Source organism: Sprattus sprattus (genome assembly GCF_963457725.1).
Source record: "Sprattus sprattus genome assembly, chromosome: 9".
NCBI lineage: Eukaryota > Metazoa > Chordata > Actinopteri > Clupeiformes > Clupeidae > Sprattus > Sprattus sprattus.
In genome coordinates this window covers 12,299,484-12,319,483 of record NC_137928.1, presented here as the reverse complement: position 1 = coordinate 12,319,483, position 20,000 = coordinate 12,299,484, and the positions used below count along the sequence as shown (strand labels likewise).

The 20,000-nt window shown below is 47.6% G+C and overlaps 1 protein-coding gene across 1 annotated transcript in view; it reads left to right on the top strand.

Annotated features, from left to right (window-relative positions):
* The window catches only part of LOC308369864 (neurobeachin-like), a gene marked incomplete at both ends in the record, with an annotated part of 289,067 nt that overhangs the window by 104,499 nt on the left and 164,568 nt on the right, over positions 1–20,000 (top strand). Inside the window, 11 exon segments of the mRNA XM_080844411.1 lie at positions 1,603–1,682; positions 4,086–4,148; positions 4,539–4,636; positions 5,109–5,201; positions 8,683–8,791; positions 9,203–9,284; positions 10,483–10,606; positions 13,047–13,239; positions 13,871–15,001; positions 17,160–17,377; positions 18,022–18,175. Of these exon segments, the coding sequence (XP_080700537.1) occupies positions 1,603–1,682; positions 4,086–4,148; positions 4,539–4,636; positions 5,109–5,201; positions 8,683–8,791; positions 9,203–9,284; positions 10,483–10,606; positions 13,047–13,239; positions 13,871–15,001; positions 17,160–17,377; positions 18,022–18,175 (2,345 nt within the window).

The window sequence follows — 20,000 nt, the reverse complement described above, 5'->3', positions numbered from 1 at the left end:
AGAGTTGGCTCAGGTTATCTTTAAACACTGTGCCCATTCTGCACTATTTCGGGCTAGCAGGCCTGGATGAAGCACCTGTCGCTATGGAACACAGGGGACTGATGAACTGGTTCAGACGGCGCGCTCTAGAAACAAACCCACGGGCAAAGTAAACAGTGTCAGAGGGTAGGGACAGGGCGGTGATATTAATCCAGACAAGAGGTGTGGACACGACCTCTCTAGTGTTTCTCTAAAAGGAATCTGAGGAATAGGCATATTGACCATTGTTTGATCTTTTCATGGATAGTACAAGTGTGTGTGTGTGTGTGTGTGTGTGTGTGTGTGTGTGTGTGTGTGTGTGAGTGTGAGTGTGAGTGTGAGTGTGTGTGTGTGTTTAGAGAGAGAGAGAATCCATCACAGCAATATGTAAGGATGCCATGGCAACAGTTCACTACAACATTGCCCCAAAAGGCCTCTTGTTTCCTCTTCCGCACATTCAGCCCATCCCCTCTCCCAACATGGAATCAGACTGAGGCTGAGGCAGACAGGACATGAGGCGGCGACACGGCCCTGTTTTGCTCTGATCCCGAGCGGCACGCTATCACTCTCTGCCAGGGATTAAACAACTGGCCAGGTCCGCTATCGATCCCCCCGTGGCTATCGTCCCATCAGTGGCCTCGCACGACTCAATCTCACACGCCATGTTTGTTACGGCGGGGGAGATTAAAGACAAAGACACACACGCACGCACACACACACACACACACACACACACACACACACACACACACACACACACACACACACGCAAAGAGGCAACGTTAATGCTTTCAGAAAGCCTCGAAATGAGAGAGCCCAGAGGGACTGGACACGGTGGCAAAGCCTGTGCCAATGTGACATGTAGTCGATAGCCAAGTCAGGAGCCACAGCATGATGGAGAGGCCCATAGACACAGCATGTGGTCCTCATTAGCTGGACCTGTGGAGGGATGGCCTGAATGGAGCTCATCATTTTCCCAGCCAGGAGGTATGGTTTGTGCACAGGCAGAGTGAATTGTTGGAAAAGTCCTTGTTGTACGCCTCCTTAATTCATCTCTTATTCTGTGACCAGAAACTGGGGTGTGAGAGACTGTGCTGTGTGAGATCAGAGTAGCTACATAGACATGCTCTTGTGAAATAAATATTTCTTTTTAAGCTACATTTATAATTAATCAAAAGCAAGTACTGTTAGTTGCAGTACTCTTGTTACTATATGTCTTGTACATGTCTTAATATTGAGTTAATGAGATCTTGGCCTGGCATTCTGTTGAGGTTTGGCAGTCCTGGTCTGTTCAGTAGTCTTGTCCCTTTTTGGTTCATTAGTAACATTTGGGCTGAATCTGTTTCTGAGGCCTTCATCCGGCTGGCCTACTCTACCGTCGGTCAGATTTTAAATAGTAAAGCTCTGTTCTGCTGGACCAGTCAGGCTGTGGCTAAGTTTCTGGCTGTTGAATCAGCTGGCATGTGGGAAAAATTGAGCTAACGGGGCCAATTAGCCAAACTTGGGAAAAGTTCCCAACCAAGCTAGAAACTCTGGGCTACGCAAGCTGCCAAAGGCTCACCAGTATCCCCTTTGTGTTCGCAGATGGACCACGTCCCTCGCAGAAGGAGATCATATCTCTTCGTGCGTTTATGCTGCTGTTCCTCAAGCAGCTCATCCTGAAGGTGAGTCACTGCCACAGCGTCACATCCACACCCTGTCACATCCACACCCCGTCAAATCCACACATCGTCACATCCACAGGGTCCATCGTGCAGCTGCACACATCACATGAGGGTGCGGTGGGAATGTGGCTTATGTGCCTTGTGCTTTAAGGGACACATCAGCAACTTTCTACTTTGTCAGAGATTATGCATCCTGCCCTTTTAGGCAGGCTTTCTACTGTGTCAAGAGTTTACTGTTCAAAGAACTTCACAGTTATACTATTCCCCTCTGCTTATGTCATCACAAATGTATCAGACTAAGCACAGTTTACATGCATCTCTCTAATGTCTAACTCAGCCAAAAGCTTTAAGCGACGGACAAAAGCAATGCTACATCAGAGGAGTTTGATGACGCAGCTCATTTTCCTGAATAATTAAAGGCCTTGACTCCTGATTCCCGTGTGGTCAGGGACTGTGCCCTGCAGAGTCAGTCTTCCTGTTTTAAAAGCCGTCCCCTGTCTGTGCGGACAAAAAAAATAAGCGCACTTAAGGGAACTTAAAACTCAAAAACGAAGTATAGATAGTGTTCCCTCTTATCTATTTTCTACATTTCAGAAGGAAAAGTAAATTGAATGAAGTGTTATCATGCTCAAGAGGGATGTGTAGCATTTCATTGCATGTAGTGTTCTTGAGAGACACGCTTTCAGTACAGTCCCTCTCCATCAGGCTGAGTGGGGAGAGAGTAGAGAGGGCTCTCTCAATTTGGAGAAGCATTATTATCAGAAAAGGTCACACTGAAGGCATGGTTCAGGACTTTCCCTTAGGCAGACACTCATAACCAAATAAAGGTCAGAACACATTTTTTTTTATCAAACCCATAATGTCAGTGTGACATGGCAACTCAGTTTGCCAATGGAGGATCACAGTTGCTTAGAGCTTCTCTAATACCTCAGGATTCAGTTTGCCTCCTCAGATAATTACCCATCATCCCCCCTGAGGCCGTCTCCAGGATTCTGCTTTGCTCTGTCCAGCACCCTCTGTTGACTTACTGCACCCCCCCCCTCCCCCCTCAGCGCCACCACCTTCTTGTGAGCCAGCACTTCCACCCCCCTGCACCTAGATAGTGCCACATCCAGGCCAGATCAGGGCCAGATTAGGCCCGTGTCCGTTTCCACGACCACCTTCTTGTGAGCCAGCACTTCCACCCCCCTGCACCTAGATAGTGCCACATCCAGGCCAGATCAGGGCCAGATTAGGGCCGTGTCCGTTTCCACGACCACCTTCTTGTGAGCCAGCACTTCCACCCCCCTGCACCTAGATAGTGCCACATCCAGGCCAGATCAGGGCCAGATTAGGGCCGTGTCCGTTTCCACGACCACCTTCTTGTGAGCCAGCACTTCCACCCCCCTGCACCTAGATAGTGCCACATCCAGGCCAGATCAGGGCCAGATTAGGGCCGTGTACGTTACCACGACCACCTTCTTGTGAGCCAGCACTTCCACCCCCCTGCACCTAGATAGTGCCACATCTAGGCCAGATAAGAGCCAGATTAGGGCCGTGTCCGTTTCCATGACCACCTTCTTGTGAGCCAGCACTTCCAATCCCCTGCACCTAGATAGTGCCACATCCAGGCCAGATCAGGGCCAGATTAGGGCCGTGTCCGTTTCCACGACCAGCCTCTCCAGCGCCCCTTGCTCCGGCTGTCGCGGGGGCCACACACTAACAGCAATTACCTCTCAATCTGTTCCCCTTCCCGCCCAGTAATGGGAAATCTGCACTCTCACGGAGGAAAATAATAAATAAAAAGTGTTTCCACCAGATGAAGGGGTCCGCCGCGCTGGGCCTATTTTTTGATTACAGGGTGTGTCATGTCAGAGTCGGAGCCAGACATGAAATGTTCACCATGTTCCTGTGGCGACAATCAGCCGTGAACATCCGCAATCACAAAATGAGAAATAGAAAAGCAAAAGAAAAAAGAGAAGAGGAAAGGAAAAGGGAGAATGAAAGGAGAGGTGTTTGTTGTATACTGACTTCATAAATGCCCCCCAAGGTATTACTCTGTAAGGGGAACATTCTTTCTGTTTGTGAACTGTCACAGATTGCAGACTAGTTGTGAACAGTAATGCCCATGCCAATGGTGCTGCTGTTACTGAGCCAGTGTTTTCTCTCCCTCTCTCTTTCACTCTTTTTCTCTCTTCCTTTGTCTTTTCCTCTTTCTGTGTCTTTTCTCTCTCTCTCTCTTGATCTCGCTCTCTCTCTCTCTCTCTTTCTCGCTCTCTCGCTTGTATATTTTTTTTCATCCCTTACAATCTCTCTCCTCATTTCTCCATCCCTCTTTTTTCTCTTGCTCTCTCTGTCTAACCTCCTCACTCTATCTCTCTCTCTTTCTCTCTCTCTCTCTCTCTATCCCTCTTTCTTTCCCAGGACCGTGGGGTGAAGGAAGATGAACTGCAGAGCATCCTGAACTACCTGCTCACCATGAATGAGGTCAGTGGGCTCACTCACCTCCATTATGCAGCTGCTCTCATGTCCTCCAGTGCACCAACAGGCAGAGGATGAAAGTGTGTGACCGTGCCCCTGTGTAGGTGTTTGTGTCAGATTCATATTGTGTGTGTGTGTGTGTGTGTGTGTGTGTGTGTGTGTGTGTGTGTGTTTTGTACATATTTTTTGTAGGTGTGTGTGTGACTTACAAAGAGCACTTCACCAGTGATCTATAGAATACCCTATAGGTAGCCTGGCCCCCTCACATGTACGATAATGGTGTCCCTGCCTGAGTGAGTGTGTGTGTGTGTGTGTGTGTGTGTGTGTGTGCCTGAGTAAGTGAGTGTTTTATTCATGGGTGCCTGCCTTAACCTACCCCTTGTTCTTCCACCACAGGACGAGAATATCCACGATGTGCTGCAGCTGCTCGTGGCTCTCATGTCTGAACACCCAGCCTCTATGATCCCCGCCTTTGACCAGAGGAACGGCATACGGTGAGCCCCGGGGGACACACAGTGTGCTCCGCAAAAAAAGGCACACTCATAAACAGTGGCACAGTTAGAAAGTCATGTATGTGTGGCAAGGGAGCCGCATGAATAATTTAGCTAATCTGTACGAGTGTAAGTCTGTGCGTTGCGAGAGCCAATTTGCATATATATCGGGGTAGCAGGCGAAACCATCACACACGCGGGAGTGGGTTTCCCGTGCGCGATGAAATATAAATGGAGCTCGGCCGTGTGATTCCCCCAGCCTGGCGAGAGAGGGAGGCCGTTCTAAGGAAGAGCGCTGCAAAGCCCTCTTTGATGAGGAAACTAATTTCATGGCAGCGCTAGGGCTTTACAATGCGGGGGAGAAAATCCCGTTCATTTCTCGACAGGCGCGACGCAGCTCTATGAAGCAGTCACCGTGAGAGTGAAAGTTAGTAACCGACCGTTGCATGTTTAACAATTTCATTATCCCTCTCAGGGTCATCTACAAACTGCTGGCCTCTAAGAGCGAGGGCATCCGGGTTCAAGCCCTGAAGGTCCTCGGCTACTTCCTCAAACACCTGGGCCACAAGTGAGTATTGCACCCACCCCCAAACCACACCACACTCCTGTAAACACATACTGTCTTGTCTCTCATAGCATTTATTAAATATTAATGGGACTTGCTAGTACACAAAAAGCCTGTTGGGTTGATGCTTCCGACCGCCGCTTGCTTTAAAGAGATTCATATGTCAGTCTTTTTGAAAGGATCAGAGGAAGCACCCTTTTCACTCACTCCCTCGCTGAGTTATGGAGTTGATTATGCATGGGGGGGGGGGGGGGGCTATGTTGCAACTCGACTGAGGTTCTTCCTCTGGGTGGCTGTCAGTGTCTTGCACAAGCACGTGGCCTGGCACGAGCACGTGGCTCAGTTCACATCGGCTGCAAATGATTCATGTGGTCAGTGCGTTATTTACTACAGTGCATCGGTTCTCCAGCGGTTCTCCAGTGCAACGGTTCTCCAGCTCTTCTCCCTTTGTTTTAACCCTGGAAAAGGGGGAAGGCTTGGAGGGTGTGTGGGTGCTCTCATCCAGGGGTCTTGTTCCACTTGTAGTCTGTGACAGCCTGAGTCTTGTTCTGTTACTAGAGGATTAAGGCAAGGCAAGTTTATTTATATAGCACAATTCATACACATTGGTATTTCAAAGTGCTTTTCAAATGGAAACATAGAAAAATACGAGATTAAAACAGTAAAGTGCATTATATAAGAATGATTCAAGATTTGAAATGAATCTAAAAGAAAATAGAAAAGATACATACATTGAAAAGTAAATAAATAAGTAAAGTGCATTTGATCAGTAAACAAAAATCATCTGACAACAGATGGGTCTTAAATCTGGATTAGAATCTGGCTACAGTTGGAGTACATTTACTGTCATCAGGAAGTCGGTTCCACAGCTGAGAAACTTGGCACCTTAAAGCTGCTTCACCATGTTTAGTTCTGACAGTAGATATTACCAACAGAGTTTTGGTTATTGCTTTCACGTGGTTGTTTAAACTGAGATTGCAATCAATTAAGGCACAAAGGTTTTTAACAATGTTCTTCACTTTAAGACCTTTTGTTTCAGGATGAGTAGCAATTCTAAGTCCTTATTTTTCCCAAACAAGATTACTTCAGTTTTGGGACATCCAGCTGTTTATTTGGTCATTGACAAAGTGATTCTAGGGGATCATAGTCATTAGATGAGAGGGCCAATCAAATGTGGCTGTCATTAGCATAGCTATGATAAGAAATCTTATTGTTTTTTAATTATTTGCCCAAGCTATATAAAGGTTGAATAATAAAGGCCCCAAGATCGACCCCTGGGGGACACCACATGTCAAGGTTGTTGGTCTTGAGGTTTAGTTTCCAATGGCAACAAAGAAGCTCCTGTCTTGTAAGTATGACCTGAGCCACTTGATAACTGTACCTGAAAATCCAACCCAATGTTCCAGTCTGTGCAGTAGGGTATTATTATCGACACTGTCAAAGACTGCACTGAAAAATGGGAATTCGCCGGACAGCAGTGATATATTTACAATTTAAAACACAATCTGCTGGGTGAGGTGAAGAAAGTTGGTAGGCAAAATATCTAAGCAACATGTGGAAGAATTGAGTTTAATTTTCTATCAAACTAAATTGTGACATCAAGCTGAGTTCCTCTCTCTTTGATGCTGGTAATCTCAAATGTTAAGATGTCTGTAATTGAGATTAAGATGAAAATGAAAATGAGCTGAGGGACTCTGCATGCTGGCTGGAGAGAGAAAGGGCAATGGCAGCGAGTCAGAGAGAAACACATGGAGAAAGGAGATGGATTGAAAAGTGCCATTATGATTTTTGTGTTTTATTACAGACTGTCAAAATAACAGTAATTCAATAATTAGAACAAAGAGAGCCATAATTAAAAACAAAAATAATTGTCGATATTATTAATTCAAATGTGCATGAAAATAGACTTATACACATGCATACACGCATACACACATTCACACACACACAAGAAATGGATTAAATGAACAGAACCTTAATGTCTGTCTGACTCACTGTCTCTCAGCTAACATCACAACCTTTTTTTTCTCTTTCTCTCTCTCTCTCTTTCTCTCTCTCTCTTTCTCTCTATTTCCGCTGTTTTCCTTCCACTAATAAATGTGTGAATGTAAGCCCCCCCTCTTTTTTTTTTATAAGTGAGGAGGTTTTTTCTTTCAGCCCAGCACGTCAAACACATAAAAGCTTCATCCATCCTCCTACTCTAACTGACTATGTCTGGCCATGAAGAACCCATCTCAGAAAAAAAGAAATAGTAAAAAAACAACAATTCCTTTTCAGTCCTGTCAGTGAAGCCGCTTCAATAATCCCTAACAATCAGATTTGAAAAAAATAAATATGCTCAGTGGTGTGCTTTTAAAGTGACAGACATTATTATTTAGAGACAAAAACCTATGCAAATGATTTGACTAATTGGTAGACTTCACTGGCTTATGTTTTTTTTTTTTTTGTCTCACTGTTTGTAATGGAGATGTAATTCAGTTGTGTGATGATGTCACATGCTCGACATCCTGTTGAGATTTATCAGAAGATGTCAAGTGGACATTAAGTTGGCCGCCAGAAGTAACCCTGTTCAGATGAGGGATTGTGAGCCGCATCATGGTCTTGCCCTCATGGCCAACAGTGCAGTATTATTGCCTTATTTCACACAGTGCCTTATTTCAGTACTGCCTCACGCTCAGTGGCCAGTCTTTTAAACAGATGATGATAAAAGAAAATGGTGCTCCGGGACTGTGGAGAGCTGTGCAGTGGTCTATCAGGAGCACCACACTCCTCAGCTCCCTCTCTCTTTCTCTTTCTCTCTTTCTCTTTTTCTCTTCTATTCTGGAAACACGTGCCTTCCCTTGCACCTTAATCCTTACCACCATTCTTACGGGTGATGGTGATGACGATGGTGGCTGACACTAAAAGGCATCTCTGCATCTCCCCAAAGCTGTCATTTTGGCCAGTTTAAGGGGGAGCGAAAGAGGGAAGAGAGGAGCGGAAAGAGGATGAGTCACCTGTTTGCCCTTTCTCTCTGTTTTTTTTTGTCATCTGTCGCTTTTCCACATTCATACACATTGATACATCCTCGCGTGGTTAAAAATGGTCCCTTGCCATCACTGTACGAGTCACCAGCCTCTCAGAGAGAGGGCGACGGTGCCTGCTCTCTCTGTCCTTGTCAGAGACGCCCACCGACTCGGGCTGTGCTGAAGGCGCCTGTAGAGGAGCAGCATCCAGGTCTGGTGTTGTGACAGGGTGTCGGGCTTCTGTGTGTGTGTGTGTGTGTGTGCATATCACTGCCAGTTTGTCATGGTGAAAGCACCTCTGTTGGTGTTCTGACAGTGTTTCTGGAATTCCGTCTCGTTACCGTGGGAAACGGCGCTGATGCTGCCTGGCAGTGTAATGTGTGTGTCCGTTTGCCTGTGTTTATATGTGTGTGTGTTTGTGTGTGCGTGTGTGTGTGTGTGTGTGTGTGTGTGTGTTTGTGTGTGTGCGTGCTCAACAGGAGAAAGGTGGAGATCATGCACACACACAGTCTCTTCACATTGCTCGGGGAGAGGCTCATGCTGCACACCAACACCATCACTGTGACGATCTACAACACCCTCTATGAGGTACAGCCTTGCTCTCCCTTTCTCTCTCTCTCTCACACACACACACACACACACACACACACACACACACACACATACACACACACACACACATACACACAGACACACACACACACACACACACACATACACACACACACACACACACACACACACACACACACACACACACACATACACACAGACACACACACACACACCATCCAGACACATATGACAATATCACACTTATCACAATATCACACTCCCGCCTTACATCCCTTTTTTAGTTATTCGATAATGGATGCTTAAATCACTGACTTCTGTACATTTTCTTAACATCATATTCAATTTGACAGTTCAGGATATACGAGTCAACTGCAGTGAGTGACTAGCTGTCTGCCTTTTTTTTTTTATTGTATTCACCAACAGATCCTAACGGAACAGGTGTGCACACAGGTCGTGCACAAACCCCACCCAGACCCAGATTCCACAATAAAGATCCAGAACCCAAGTATGTTAAACTGCCCTGGAAGGTTATCCGAAATGTTTGTAGCTCTTTCCGGAGTTCACTGAATGAATAACTATGTTTTGTAATATTCTGCACAGCGTGCATTGCTATAATGATAACCTCACAAATAGCTGTTATAGCTGTTAACGCATGGCTTGAGGGCTATTGAATACACTAATTCAGAAACATGCTCAGTAAAGCCGTTCTCCATGGACATATTACCTCTGCCATTTCAGTGGCATTCAAACCAACATTAATGAGAATCTTCCTAATAAAAAGCTTTTGTGAGAAACACTAAAAGTTTTAATCTCCAAGAATAATGTCAAATTTACTTGTGCAAATGGATTGCTGGCGACTGTTGAATGAGAGAAGAACAATAGCCTGTAATGGAGTTCTATTTTGAAATTGAAGTATATTTTACATCTGTTTACATGGATTACTTGGATTAGGTTTATTTAGATTAATTCAAATCCAGCTCAACAGATCCATGTGGCACTATTGATAGAGTGGGGTAAATATAAGGTCAAAAGTTCAATGTCTACATGCATTGAATTTACACTGGATCTCGAAATGGAGTTCTTGTTGCTCCATAGTGCAAAGCAATGAGAGGTCATAACCTTGTTTCTATACATGGTCACTCAAATAACAAAGAGCTTGAATCGTCTGAGCATATATTGTTTGTGAACAATTTCAGCATTCTTAGCCCAGAAATCCTGGCTTCCACCTTGAAGATGATGCAGACTTACAAAAGACTAGATAATTGCTTAGTGGAACAGAGAGTTTAAAAAAAATATGTCTTTCCTCTGACAGGAGTTTTGAAAAATAGCCCTCTTTGTGAAGAACTGGCTTTGGAGTTTGTGACACGAACTTGAACTTGAAAGGCAGGGCTAACCAGTACAAATGAATAATCAGAGTTGAAAGACTGTCCCATCATGACCCATCACTATACTAAATCAATCTAAATAAACATAATTTAAACTTAAAACCAAGTTTGTTTTTCATATGTCCTTTGGAGCCACATAGGTTGGTTGCTAAATTCACCATACACTGCAGGCTGAAAGTGTGAAGTAAAGTTAACAGACTTACATTTCTGCCTATTAACAGAATATTTAGTAAATGACGTGATTATAGTTTTAATTAAAGTGGTAAGGAAATGAGGAAGTATATAAGCTGTGTGGGTCTGTGTTTGGTGTGCCTGTAGTGATCCTGAAGGTTGTGGCCACGCTGTTGAAGAACTCCACCCCCAGTGCTGAGCTGATGGAGGCCAGGCGTCTCTTCCTCTCAGACATGATAAAGCTCTTCAGCAACAGCCGAGAGAACCGACGGTGAGTCAGCATTCTCTCCTCTCCTCTCCTCCATCGTCTTCTATTCTCCTCTAGGGTTCTCTCCTCTACACTCTCTTTTCTCTATTTCCCTCTAAAGTTCTCTTCTCTCCCCTGTTCTCCTTTGTTGTTCATGTCATCCCATCTCATCTCATCTCATCTCATCTCATATCATCTCATCTCATCCCATCCCATCTCATCTCATATCATCTCATATCATCTCATCTCATCTCATCTCATCTCATCTCATATCATCTCATATCATCTCATCCCATCTCATCTCATCTCATCTCGTCTCATCCCATCTCATCTCCTCTCATCTCATCTCATCTCATCTCATCTCATCTCATCTCATCCCATCTCATCTCATATCATCTCATCTCATCTCATCTCATCTCATATCATCTCATCCCATCTCATCTCATCTCATCTCATCTCATCTCATCTCGTCTCGTCTCATCTCATCTCGTCTCATCTCATCTCATCTCATCCCATCTCATCCCATCTCATCTCCTCTCATCTCATCTCATCTCATATCATCTCATCCCATCTCATCTCATCTCATCTCATCTCATCTCATCTCATCTCGTCTCGTCTCATCTCATCTCATCCTGTCTCGTCTCGTCTCGTCTTGTCTCGTCTGGTCTGGTCTGGTCTGGTCTGGTCTCGTCTGGTCTCGTCTCGTCTCATCTCATCTCTCCTCCCCTGTCCTCTCTCTCCTCCCCTCCAGTATGGTCCAGGTCACACAGTGTTTTGTTTTTATCTCTTTCCTATTTTGCTTGTCCTTGGACCTTGTGCTCACCAAACTCGATGAGACAAATCATTTAGAGTTCCATGTTAGTGGGACAGGATGGAATAACACCCTCTTCTTCATCTGCTGCCACTACTTCTCTCTTTTCCTTGATATCTCCTCCATCCTGTCCTCTCTCTGTCCTCTCTGAATCTCTCCTCCTCTCCTCCTTTAACCTTTCTACCTTAAGCTCCATTCTCCTTTTTTCCTCCTCTCCTCTCCTCTCCATCTCCCGTCCTCCCTCTCCCTTCTTGTCATGATGAAGCTCTTGTGTAAGAGTCGTTGGAACAGACGGCGAGGCCTCAGCCCTCCCCCTCTCTTCCTCCTGCTCACCTCCCAAACTAATTATCTCTGTGATTAATGCATCAAAGAGGAAGAGTGAGAGGAAGAGAAGAAGACGTGTGGAAGGGAAGGGAAAATAAGCCATTGTTCCCCCTTGTTGTTGGCTGGTTAATGGGCTCCCCTCCATGCTAAATCATCCTTTAATTCATGGCATGTTCCTCGAGAGCAGATGTTTCAGTGATACGCTGTAGTCACACAGACACACACACATACATACACACTGACACTCACACAGAGACACACACACACAAACACGCACACACACACAAACACACACTCACAGTTATGTAAACATCTTATGTAAATTCCCCATGGATCACATACGTACGTACATACTACACATTCTCCGAGTCCTTCTCAAGTCACACACACACTCACACACACACACACACACACACACACACACACACACACACACACACACACACACACACACACACACACACACACACTCTTACAGCCCACACACTGCTTCTCTAGCGCTCTCTCATACCACACAGCAGCGCTTGAGGCCCTCTGTGTGTCTCGCTGCCGTGGAGCAGCAAATATCCGTCGGGCCGTCCATCATCGCCGCTGTCATGTGTCCATCCATCCATCAGCCGCAATCCATGACAGCTTAAGCACCCGCCATCATGCCACTTCATCTCTTCTTTAATTAGAGTGGGGGGGAGGAAGGCGGGCCCAGCAGCACTACCCACTAATGCCAGCTGATGGATCTCCCCCCTTAACTCCCCGCTGTAATAGCATGGCACTGATGGCCTAGCGGTGCGCGCCGTAATGGCACGAAGCAGCATGGCGCACACATCTAGAGTCACGCTGAAAGTGAACAGCTAATAATGACCTGATGATGGATTTTGGGAGATAGAGGAACAACGTGTTCCCCATAATGAGCTGACACCGACGGGTGTTTATGATATTCTGATGATGTATTGACCCGAGACGAGAGAGCATTGCTGGAACTCCGGTAGCTTGACAGGTGTGGCGTGCAGCTAAAAAAAAAAAAGTCAAGGTTAGCAGTAATAGCATATGCCTCACTCAGTGAATGCCAATGCAGCCATGAAGCTTTTGCAGTGTACATACCACATGGGTAGAGATATTGGAATAGAAATGTGTTTAAATGGACAAGTTTAATCATGATGTGGAGTTTTGAGAAAATATGGATGCGTGGAGATTTTTGGAGACACTACATTTGAGAAAGTATGGATGTGTGATTGTCAGTGATGAGTTGTTCTCGTGATGTTCTGATGTGGGTCTCTAAGGTTCTTATGTGAGGGAGAGATTCTGACGGAGTGGTTCTGTCCACATGGCCAGGTGTCTGCTGCAGTGCTCTGTGTGGCAGGACTGGATGTTCTCCCTGGGCTACATCAACCCCAAGACCTTGGAGGAACAGAAGATCATGGAGATGGTGTACAACATCTTCCGCATCCTCCTCTACCACGCCATCAAGTATGAGTGGGGCGGCTGGCGCGTGTGGGTGGACACCCTCTCCATCGCACACTCCAAGGTAAGAAGCCTGCAGTTCCACACAGGCAAACACCCCCCTCTGTTGACCAGGAGGGGAACTGTGATGTCACTGCGATTTTGATGGAACTTGATTGCATGTTAAATATGATGAATAGGGTTTGCTGCTGTGGTATTTATATGCTATTATAGTTTGTTCATCCTCATTTCATTAGCGATGGACACCACAATCTATCAAAAGTTTGAAAGATTGTCACAAAAACATTTGTAATACTTATGTTGAAAAAGGTTAGTGGCAGTTTTAAAACATTAAAGCTTGCCAAATGGTGGTTGTCAAATGTCACTTCTAGGTTTGACATTGTTATTTGTCTGAAAGATGAAAATCAGAACAAATGTCTAGAGGACACAGTGGCTGTGACATTTTCAGGAGAAAGTAGCTTAATCCAAGATGACGCAGTAGTGCCATTCTAAAGGTGAAACCAAGGTGTGACCTGCCGTAACATTTCCCCAGGTGGCCAGGGAGCACAGCGTGTTCGGTAAATATCCTTTAGCCCCGTGTCTCTGGCCATAATCAGGCCACCTAGAAAAGGCAGCCGCAGTAAATGGAGAAAGAAGGTCTTTTAGTGTGTCATGACTCATCATAATGCAGAGCACCAACCTCCCCTCTCCTTCAGGTGACCTATGAGGCCCACAAGGAGTACCTGGCCAAGATGTACGAGGAGTACCAGCGGCAGGAGGAGGAGAACATCAAGAAGGGCCGCAAGGGGTTTGTGAGCACCATCTCGGGTCTGTCCGCCCAGCCGACCTCCATCATAGGGGCCACTGGTGCCTCCCTGGAGCTGGATGACACCTCGCAGACCCAGACCCCTGAGAGCGAGGCCGACTACCCGGAGGGGGCGGAGGCGTCCCGGAACCCCCTGGCCGACGGGAAGGGCCCCGTTTCGGGGACAGGAGGGAAAGGTGAAGGAGGAGCAGGGGGAGAGGAGGAAGAGGAGGAGGAAGGGGGGGAAGAGGGGAGTGCGGGTGGAGCCGACGGGAGGGAGGAGGCAGGAGGGGTGCGCGTGGAGGTGCACGACCTGCTGGTGGACATCAAGGCGGAGAAGGTGGAGGCCACGGAGGTGAAGCTGGAGGACATGGACCTGTCGCCCGAGAGCACGCCGGCCGTCACCGCCGGTGTGGACGCGCTGCTCGGCAACGCCTACTCGGCCGCGGTGGAGAAGCTCGGCGGTGTCGGCGGGGTGCTTGTGCCTGAGTTGGGCGGTACCAGACGGGCGGCGGTCGAGGAGAAGAACGCCAGCGGGCCTCTGATCACCCTCGCAGATGACGACAAAGACGGACCTAAAAGCACAACTGCCGCCGTCGCGCCCGCTGGCAGTGGCTTCCTGTTCGGGGAAGTTGGCAAGTCAGGTGCAGACGCCAAGCTGCTGCCCGAGCTGGGTTCACGGGAACCACGGGTGTGGACGGGCGCCAGCGATGACCGGGGTCTGTTGGCACACATGACGGGCGGTGGCTCGGAGCTGGGCACTGGCCGCTGTGCCCTGGAAGAAGAGGGGGATGAGAGCACGTTCAAGCTGGCGCCTTCGCTGACGGACACGAGGCTAGTGTCTGATGCAGAGGCCAGCTATGCTGCCAGGGGTGCCGGGGGGCTGGCCGAGGCTGCTGCGGAGATGGAGGGTGATGCGGCCGCCAAGGGAGCTGGGAGCTCGGCGGCCGCCGATGCGGGGAGCACGGCCTCGGACACAGAGAGGTCTGATGATGGCAAGGACAAGGAGGCCAAGAAGATTCAGACCACCACCACCACGCAGGTAACTAGTGTGTACTACAGTGTTTGTGCATGGTTTCAATGCTATAGACATGGCCCCAATGCCACGGACATGGCCCCAGTCAGTTAGTGCTTTCATTTCTTTTGTGTACTAATGTAAGGTTTTTAACTGTGGTGTATTGGCTTTCTTTTCAACCTTGCTTAGCCTTACCATTACATTTTCTGAGCATTATCAGTAATAATGGTTCCTTAATTGTTCCATGTTTTTTTGTCAAAAGGGGCATTGCATTTTTGATGTTTTAAAATACAAAGACGCACATACAACTGCAGGGTCCCCTCACTAAAGTGTGAATTCACACAGATGCGTTTTGTTCCCAGTCAGTGCTATACACACATGCATAGATCCATCTCCTCAGCCTGGCCCACTTCCATGAGCCGGCGTCTAAAGTGAACTGATGAAGGATGTGTCGTGTCTCAGAGGAGGCCGTTATGCGGCGTGCTCCCTGGACACCCGTTCGGGCCGCGTTACAGGGCCCAGTTGTGGAAAGTAGCCCAAGGTGGCGACCCGGACTCTGGCTCGGACCTTAATGAGGAGCTGATCAAACGAGCCGTGTAGCACTCGAGCCTGGAGGACACTGACGACAGCCAGGGCTGCCGCTTACACACAGAGAGCCAGGAAGCCATTTTCTCTGTGACCGCCGCAGTTGGCCCCAGACCGAGCCCACTCAACCAAAACTGCACCCAGTGGACTCTTTCCTTCTCTCTCTCTCTCTCTCTCTTTCTCTCTCTCTCCCTCTCTCTCTCTCCCTCTCACAGTCTTTTTGCTTCTCTGCCAATCCGCCCTGGTAACTCAGCATGCCCTCTCATGGACAGGCAAACATAACAAAACATGGCCTGGCTGGTATTTCTATTTCTTATGTGATATTATATCATTCTTTTGAGAGTTCCTGGATCATTCTCTCCCTGCCTCCCACTGTCTTTTCTCTTTCCCCCGCTCTCTCTCTCTCTCTCTCTCTCTCTCTCTCTCTCTCTCTCTCTCTCTATTCTCTGCATGATGGTAGGCGCGGTTGCCGTTCCTCACCTGTGTAGCTCGGTGAACCGATGGGAAGTGAGTGGGTTAGCGGAGCCGCTATTTTTAGCCACCACCCACCACCCCACCCCCCTTCTCTCCCTCCATCCTTCGGCTGTTGCGTAATTCGCTCATGTACAATTCAAGGCCTTTGCGTTTTAACCTACTTTCTCCCAGCCCTTTACATAGCTCCTTCAAGGTTGACTTTTTTTTCCCCTTGCTCTCGCCTGGCTTCCGATTGGACTTTCTTTCTGCGGTAATTGTTTTATGTAAGCATTTGAACCCTTGCGCACTCTTCTGTTGGGTGAGAGGTTATGCTCTAACACTAAAGACAGCGGCCGTCCCTCCGGGCCTTGTTTGCTGAGGTGGTTCATTGCCAATGAAGCTGAGTTTGAATGGGCTTTTTCAGTCTCAATGGCACCGATAAAGGCAGCAGTGTAATATGTTTTGAGTGACACGTTGAAACAGCATTGACCCCATACGCATTGTGATGGAAGGCTCTTTTTTAAAGCGGCTGTGTGAGAAGCCTTCCTCTCGGATTCCTTAGCGCTGGACTGATTGAACGTCGCCTGTAGCGGCAGTGTTAATGAACAGATAAGACACGCGAGGTCGAGAGTGGACTCATTTCTTTATCTAGTTCCCTCTTAAACTGTTCTCTCTCCCTCTATCTTCTTCCTTCTGTTGTATCTTTCGTTCTTTATTCTGTAACGCTTCTCTTTTTCTTATCTCCCTTTCTTTCTCTCTTTCTTTCTGTCTTCTCTTTCCTTTCTTTCTCTTTCTTTTGTTTCTGTCTGTCTTACTCTCCCCTTAATCTCTCTCTTCCACTTCCTTTGTTTCCCGCCTAAAATGTCTCTCTTTTACCTTACCGTACCTTATCTTCCACCCTGAGACTCTTTATTTGTCCCCCTCTCTCTCCCTCCTCTCCCTCCCTCCCCTCTCCCCTCTCCCCTCTCCCCTCTCCTCTCTCTCCCTCCCTCCCCTCTCCCGTCTCCCCTCTCCCGTCTCCCCTCCCCCCTCCCCTCTCCCCTCTCCCCTCTCCCCTCTCCTCTCTCTCCCTCCCTCCCCTCTCCCGTCTCCCCTCTCCCCTCTCCCGTCTCCCCTCCCCCCTCCCCCGTCTCCCCTCTCCCTCCAGACTCTGCATGGCCGCTCTGGGGCCCAGCTGGAGAGGGACCTGCGAGTGGACCTGGGCTTCCGGGGCATGCCCATGACGGAGGAGCAGCGCCGCCAGTTCAGTCCCGGGCCCCGCACCACCATGTTCCGCATCCCAGAGTTCAAGTGGTCGCCCATGCACCAGCGTCTCCTCACCGACCTGCTCTTCGCTCTCGAGACCGACGTGCACGTTTGGAGGAGGTCAGCGAAATATCTATGTGTGTGCATGTGTGTATGTGTGTGTGTGTGTGGGTGTGCATGTGTGTGTGTGTGTGTGTGTGTGTGCGTGCGTGTGTGGGTGTGTGTTTGTGCGTGTGTGGGTGTGTGTGTGTGTGTGTGTGTGTGTTGCTTGTGTGTGCATCTGTGTGTGTGTGTGTGTGTGTTTGTGTGTGTGCGTGTGTTTGCGTGTGTGTCTGTGTGTGTGCATGTGTGTGTGTGTGTGGGTGCGTGCATTGTGTGAATGCATGTTGATGTGTCCGCCACAAAAGCACCCATGCCTCACTAATGTCAGTTAGAATCAAGGTGTCACTGACGCTGTTTTGAGGCAGCTTCAGATTGGATTAGGGGATTTATGTCTGAGGGATGTTTTGGCCATGCAGTCTCTCTACTTTTTCTTTTTTTCCTATTTCTCTCTCTCTCTTTCTATCTCTCTCTCTCTGTCTAGCTCTGTCTGACTCATTTTCACTCTCTTTGTGTATCCATCTCTCTTTCTCTTCCTATTTCTCTCTCTTTTTTCAATTCTTCTTGGCCCCAGACCATGACACGTGTTTAAATTGGTGTGTAACTTCGTAATGCATTAAATACGGCTCCTGTCTCCTTGTCGTTTTCCGTGCTCAATCTTGCAGCCACTCCACCAAATCGGTCATGGACTTTGTGAACAGCAATGAGAACATCATCTTTGTGCACAACACCATCCACCTGATCTCTCAGATGGTGGACAACATCATCATCGCGTGTGGGGGGATTCTGCCTCTGCTCTCGGCAGCCACCTCGCCCTCCGTGAGTATCACAAGGGCTTTACTGCTCTCTAGTGGCAAGATATTGCTATTGCAAGGGCAGAGAAATAATAGTCATGATAGTGACAAGAGGATTGTTTTAGTTATCCTTTTCACCTTATGAATCCCTTTTGTCATCAGCGCTGATTTTAAAATAGTTTTGACAAAGATGGAGACATTGATGTTTATTTTTTCATGTTTTTAAATGAAATGCTTGAATTGTTTAAATGCGTCCCTCATGACTATGACATGTTCATACTACCTTGACTTCATCAATCGTTTTTGTTTCCGTTTTGTGTGCCTTCTTCGGACAGAGCACCAAGGTCAGTACCGACACTTTCATTACACGTCCATTGAACACACACTACAGTACACTCACAGTTCAGCCGCCATAATGTTTCATCTCAGCGCTCGTTCTTCCATTAACGTTATTCTGGTAGATGGAGCTGGGGCCGCCTTAATTGGTTTCTGCTGTGTATTCATTCACAAGCTGATGAGGTTGTTTTAAAACATCAGTCCGAGGTGTCTTGAATGGCTACACAGTTGAAACAATAATACGCTGCCACTTCCTTTTGTAACGTGTTAAATGGCTAACTCTAGTAGCTATCTTTTCTAGCTCATACACCTCAGTCATTCATCATTCACTTCAGAGTACTGGGAGGATGCTAACTGCTAGTCTACTAGCCCTATACCAGTATAATACATCCAGAGGCAAAGAGCAGTTAATGTGGAAGTGGTTGAGGCGTATGCTTATAGTGGATCTTATCCGTGTTTTCTGTTGGCAAAGAAGCAGAAGAATACTAGTGCCCAGAGAGTGGTAAAGACCGGTGAGGTGGGCCGCGGGGTCGAGAGAGTTGGCACAGTGGGAGAGGTGGGTGGTCTTGTGTGTGAGAGCCCCGTGCCCACTGCCAGTATGCCAGGCTGCCAGTTTATCTCCCTGTACTTCCAAAGCCTGTCCCTCTTTTCAGTCTGGCCACATTGGTAAGGCGTCATGAATATTTCAGAGCATGTTTTCGTTGGGAACATTTCTATACATTATCGAGCTTATCTCAAAAATAAGACCCCAGTAGGCTTTGGACGGCTTGCCCAGTAGTCTACCTAACTGCTAGCCGCCAGGTCAGTTCTAGGGACAGGCTTTGGATGGACGGAGGCCACAGACATGATTCCCAGTTAAACCACACGAGGCCTCTATGCTCGGCACTTGTGCCCAAAACACGGAGCCCGATTGTTTGCTGGCTGTCACAACCCCCCCCCCCCCCCTGTTCGACCCCCTCACAGCCTGAGCCTGGTTGGGCCAAATGAAGAGTAGGTGTGTCCCCCCTCTCACCCCCCCCCACCCCCCCCCCACCTGCACGTATGCCTTCATTTGAGTCTGGAGCGAGGAATCATAACTCAGTTCGCTGTCACGGTCACCCTCACTGCACTATGTCAATGTTGTGTCAGCCACCCTGCACGTTTGACACCACTGTCATATGTTAGAGAGGCCGTTTGGGAATATATTGCTATGCATTGGGATATATTGCAGCTGTGTGTGTTCTGTCCTTGTTGAATGCCAAATGAATGAGATAGAGTAGTTTAACTTTGTAGTGTCCAGTGTGTGTGTGTGTGTGTTTCAGCGTGTATGATGTTTAACATGAATCTATTAACATCAGTGTGTGTGCAGTGCTGAGTGGAACCCTCATAGTACTATAGTGTGTGGTGTGCGGTGCCCTAGTTTATGTGCTCCATATTGCAGGTAAGATTAAGTGGATTTGTTCGTTATGTAGAGACTGGAAATGTTAGTGTGTGTAACCCTCAAGTCTGTAATCATCTGCGCGGGTGGGGGTGTG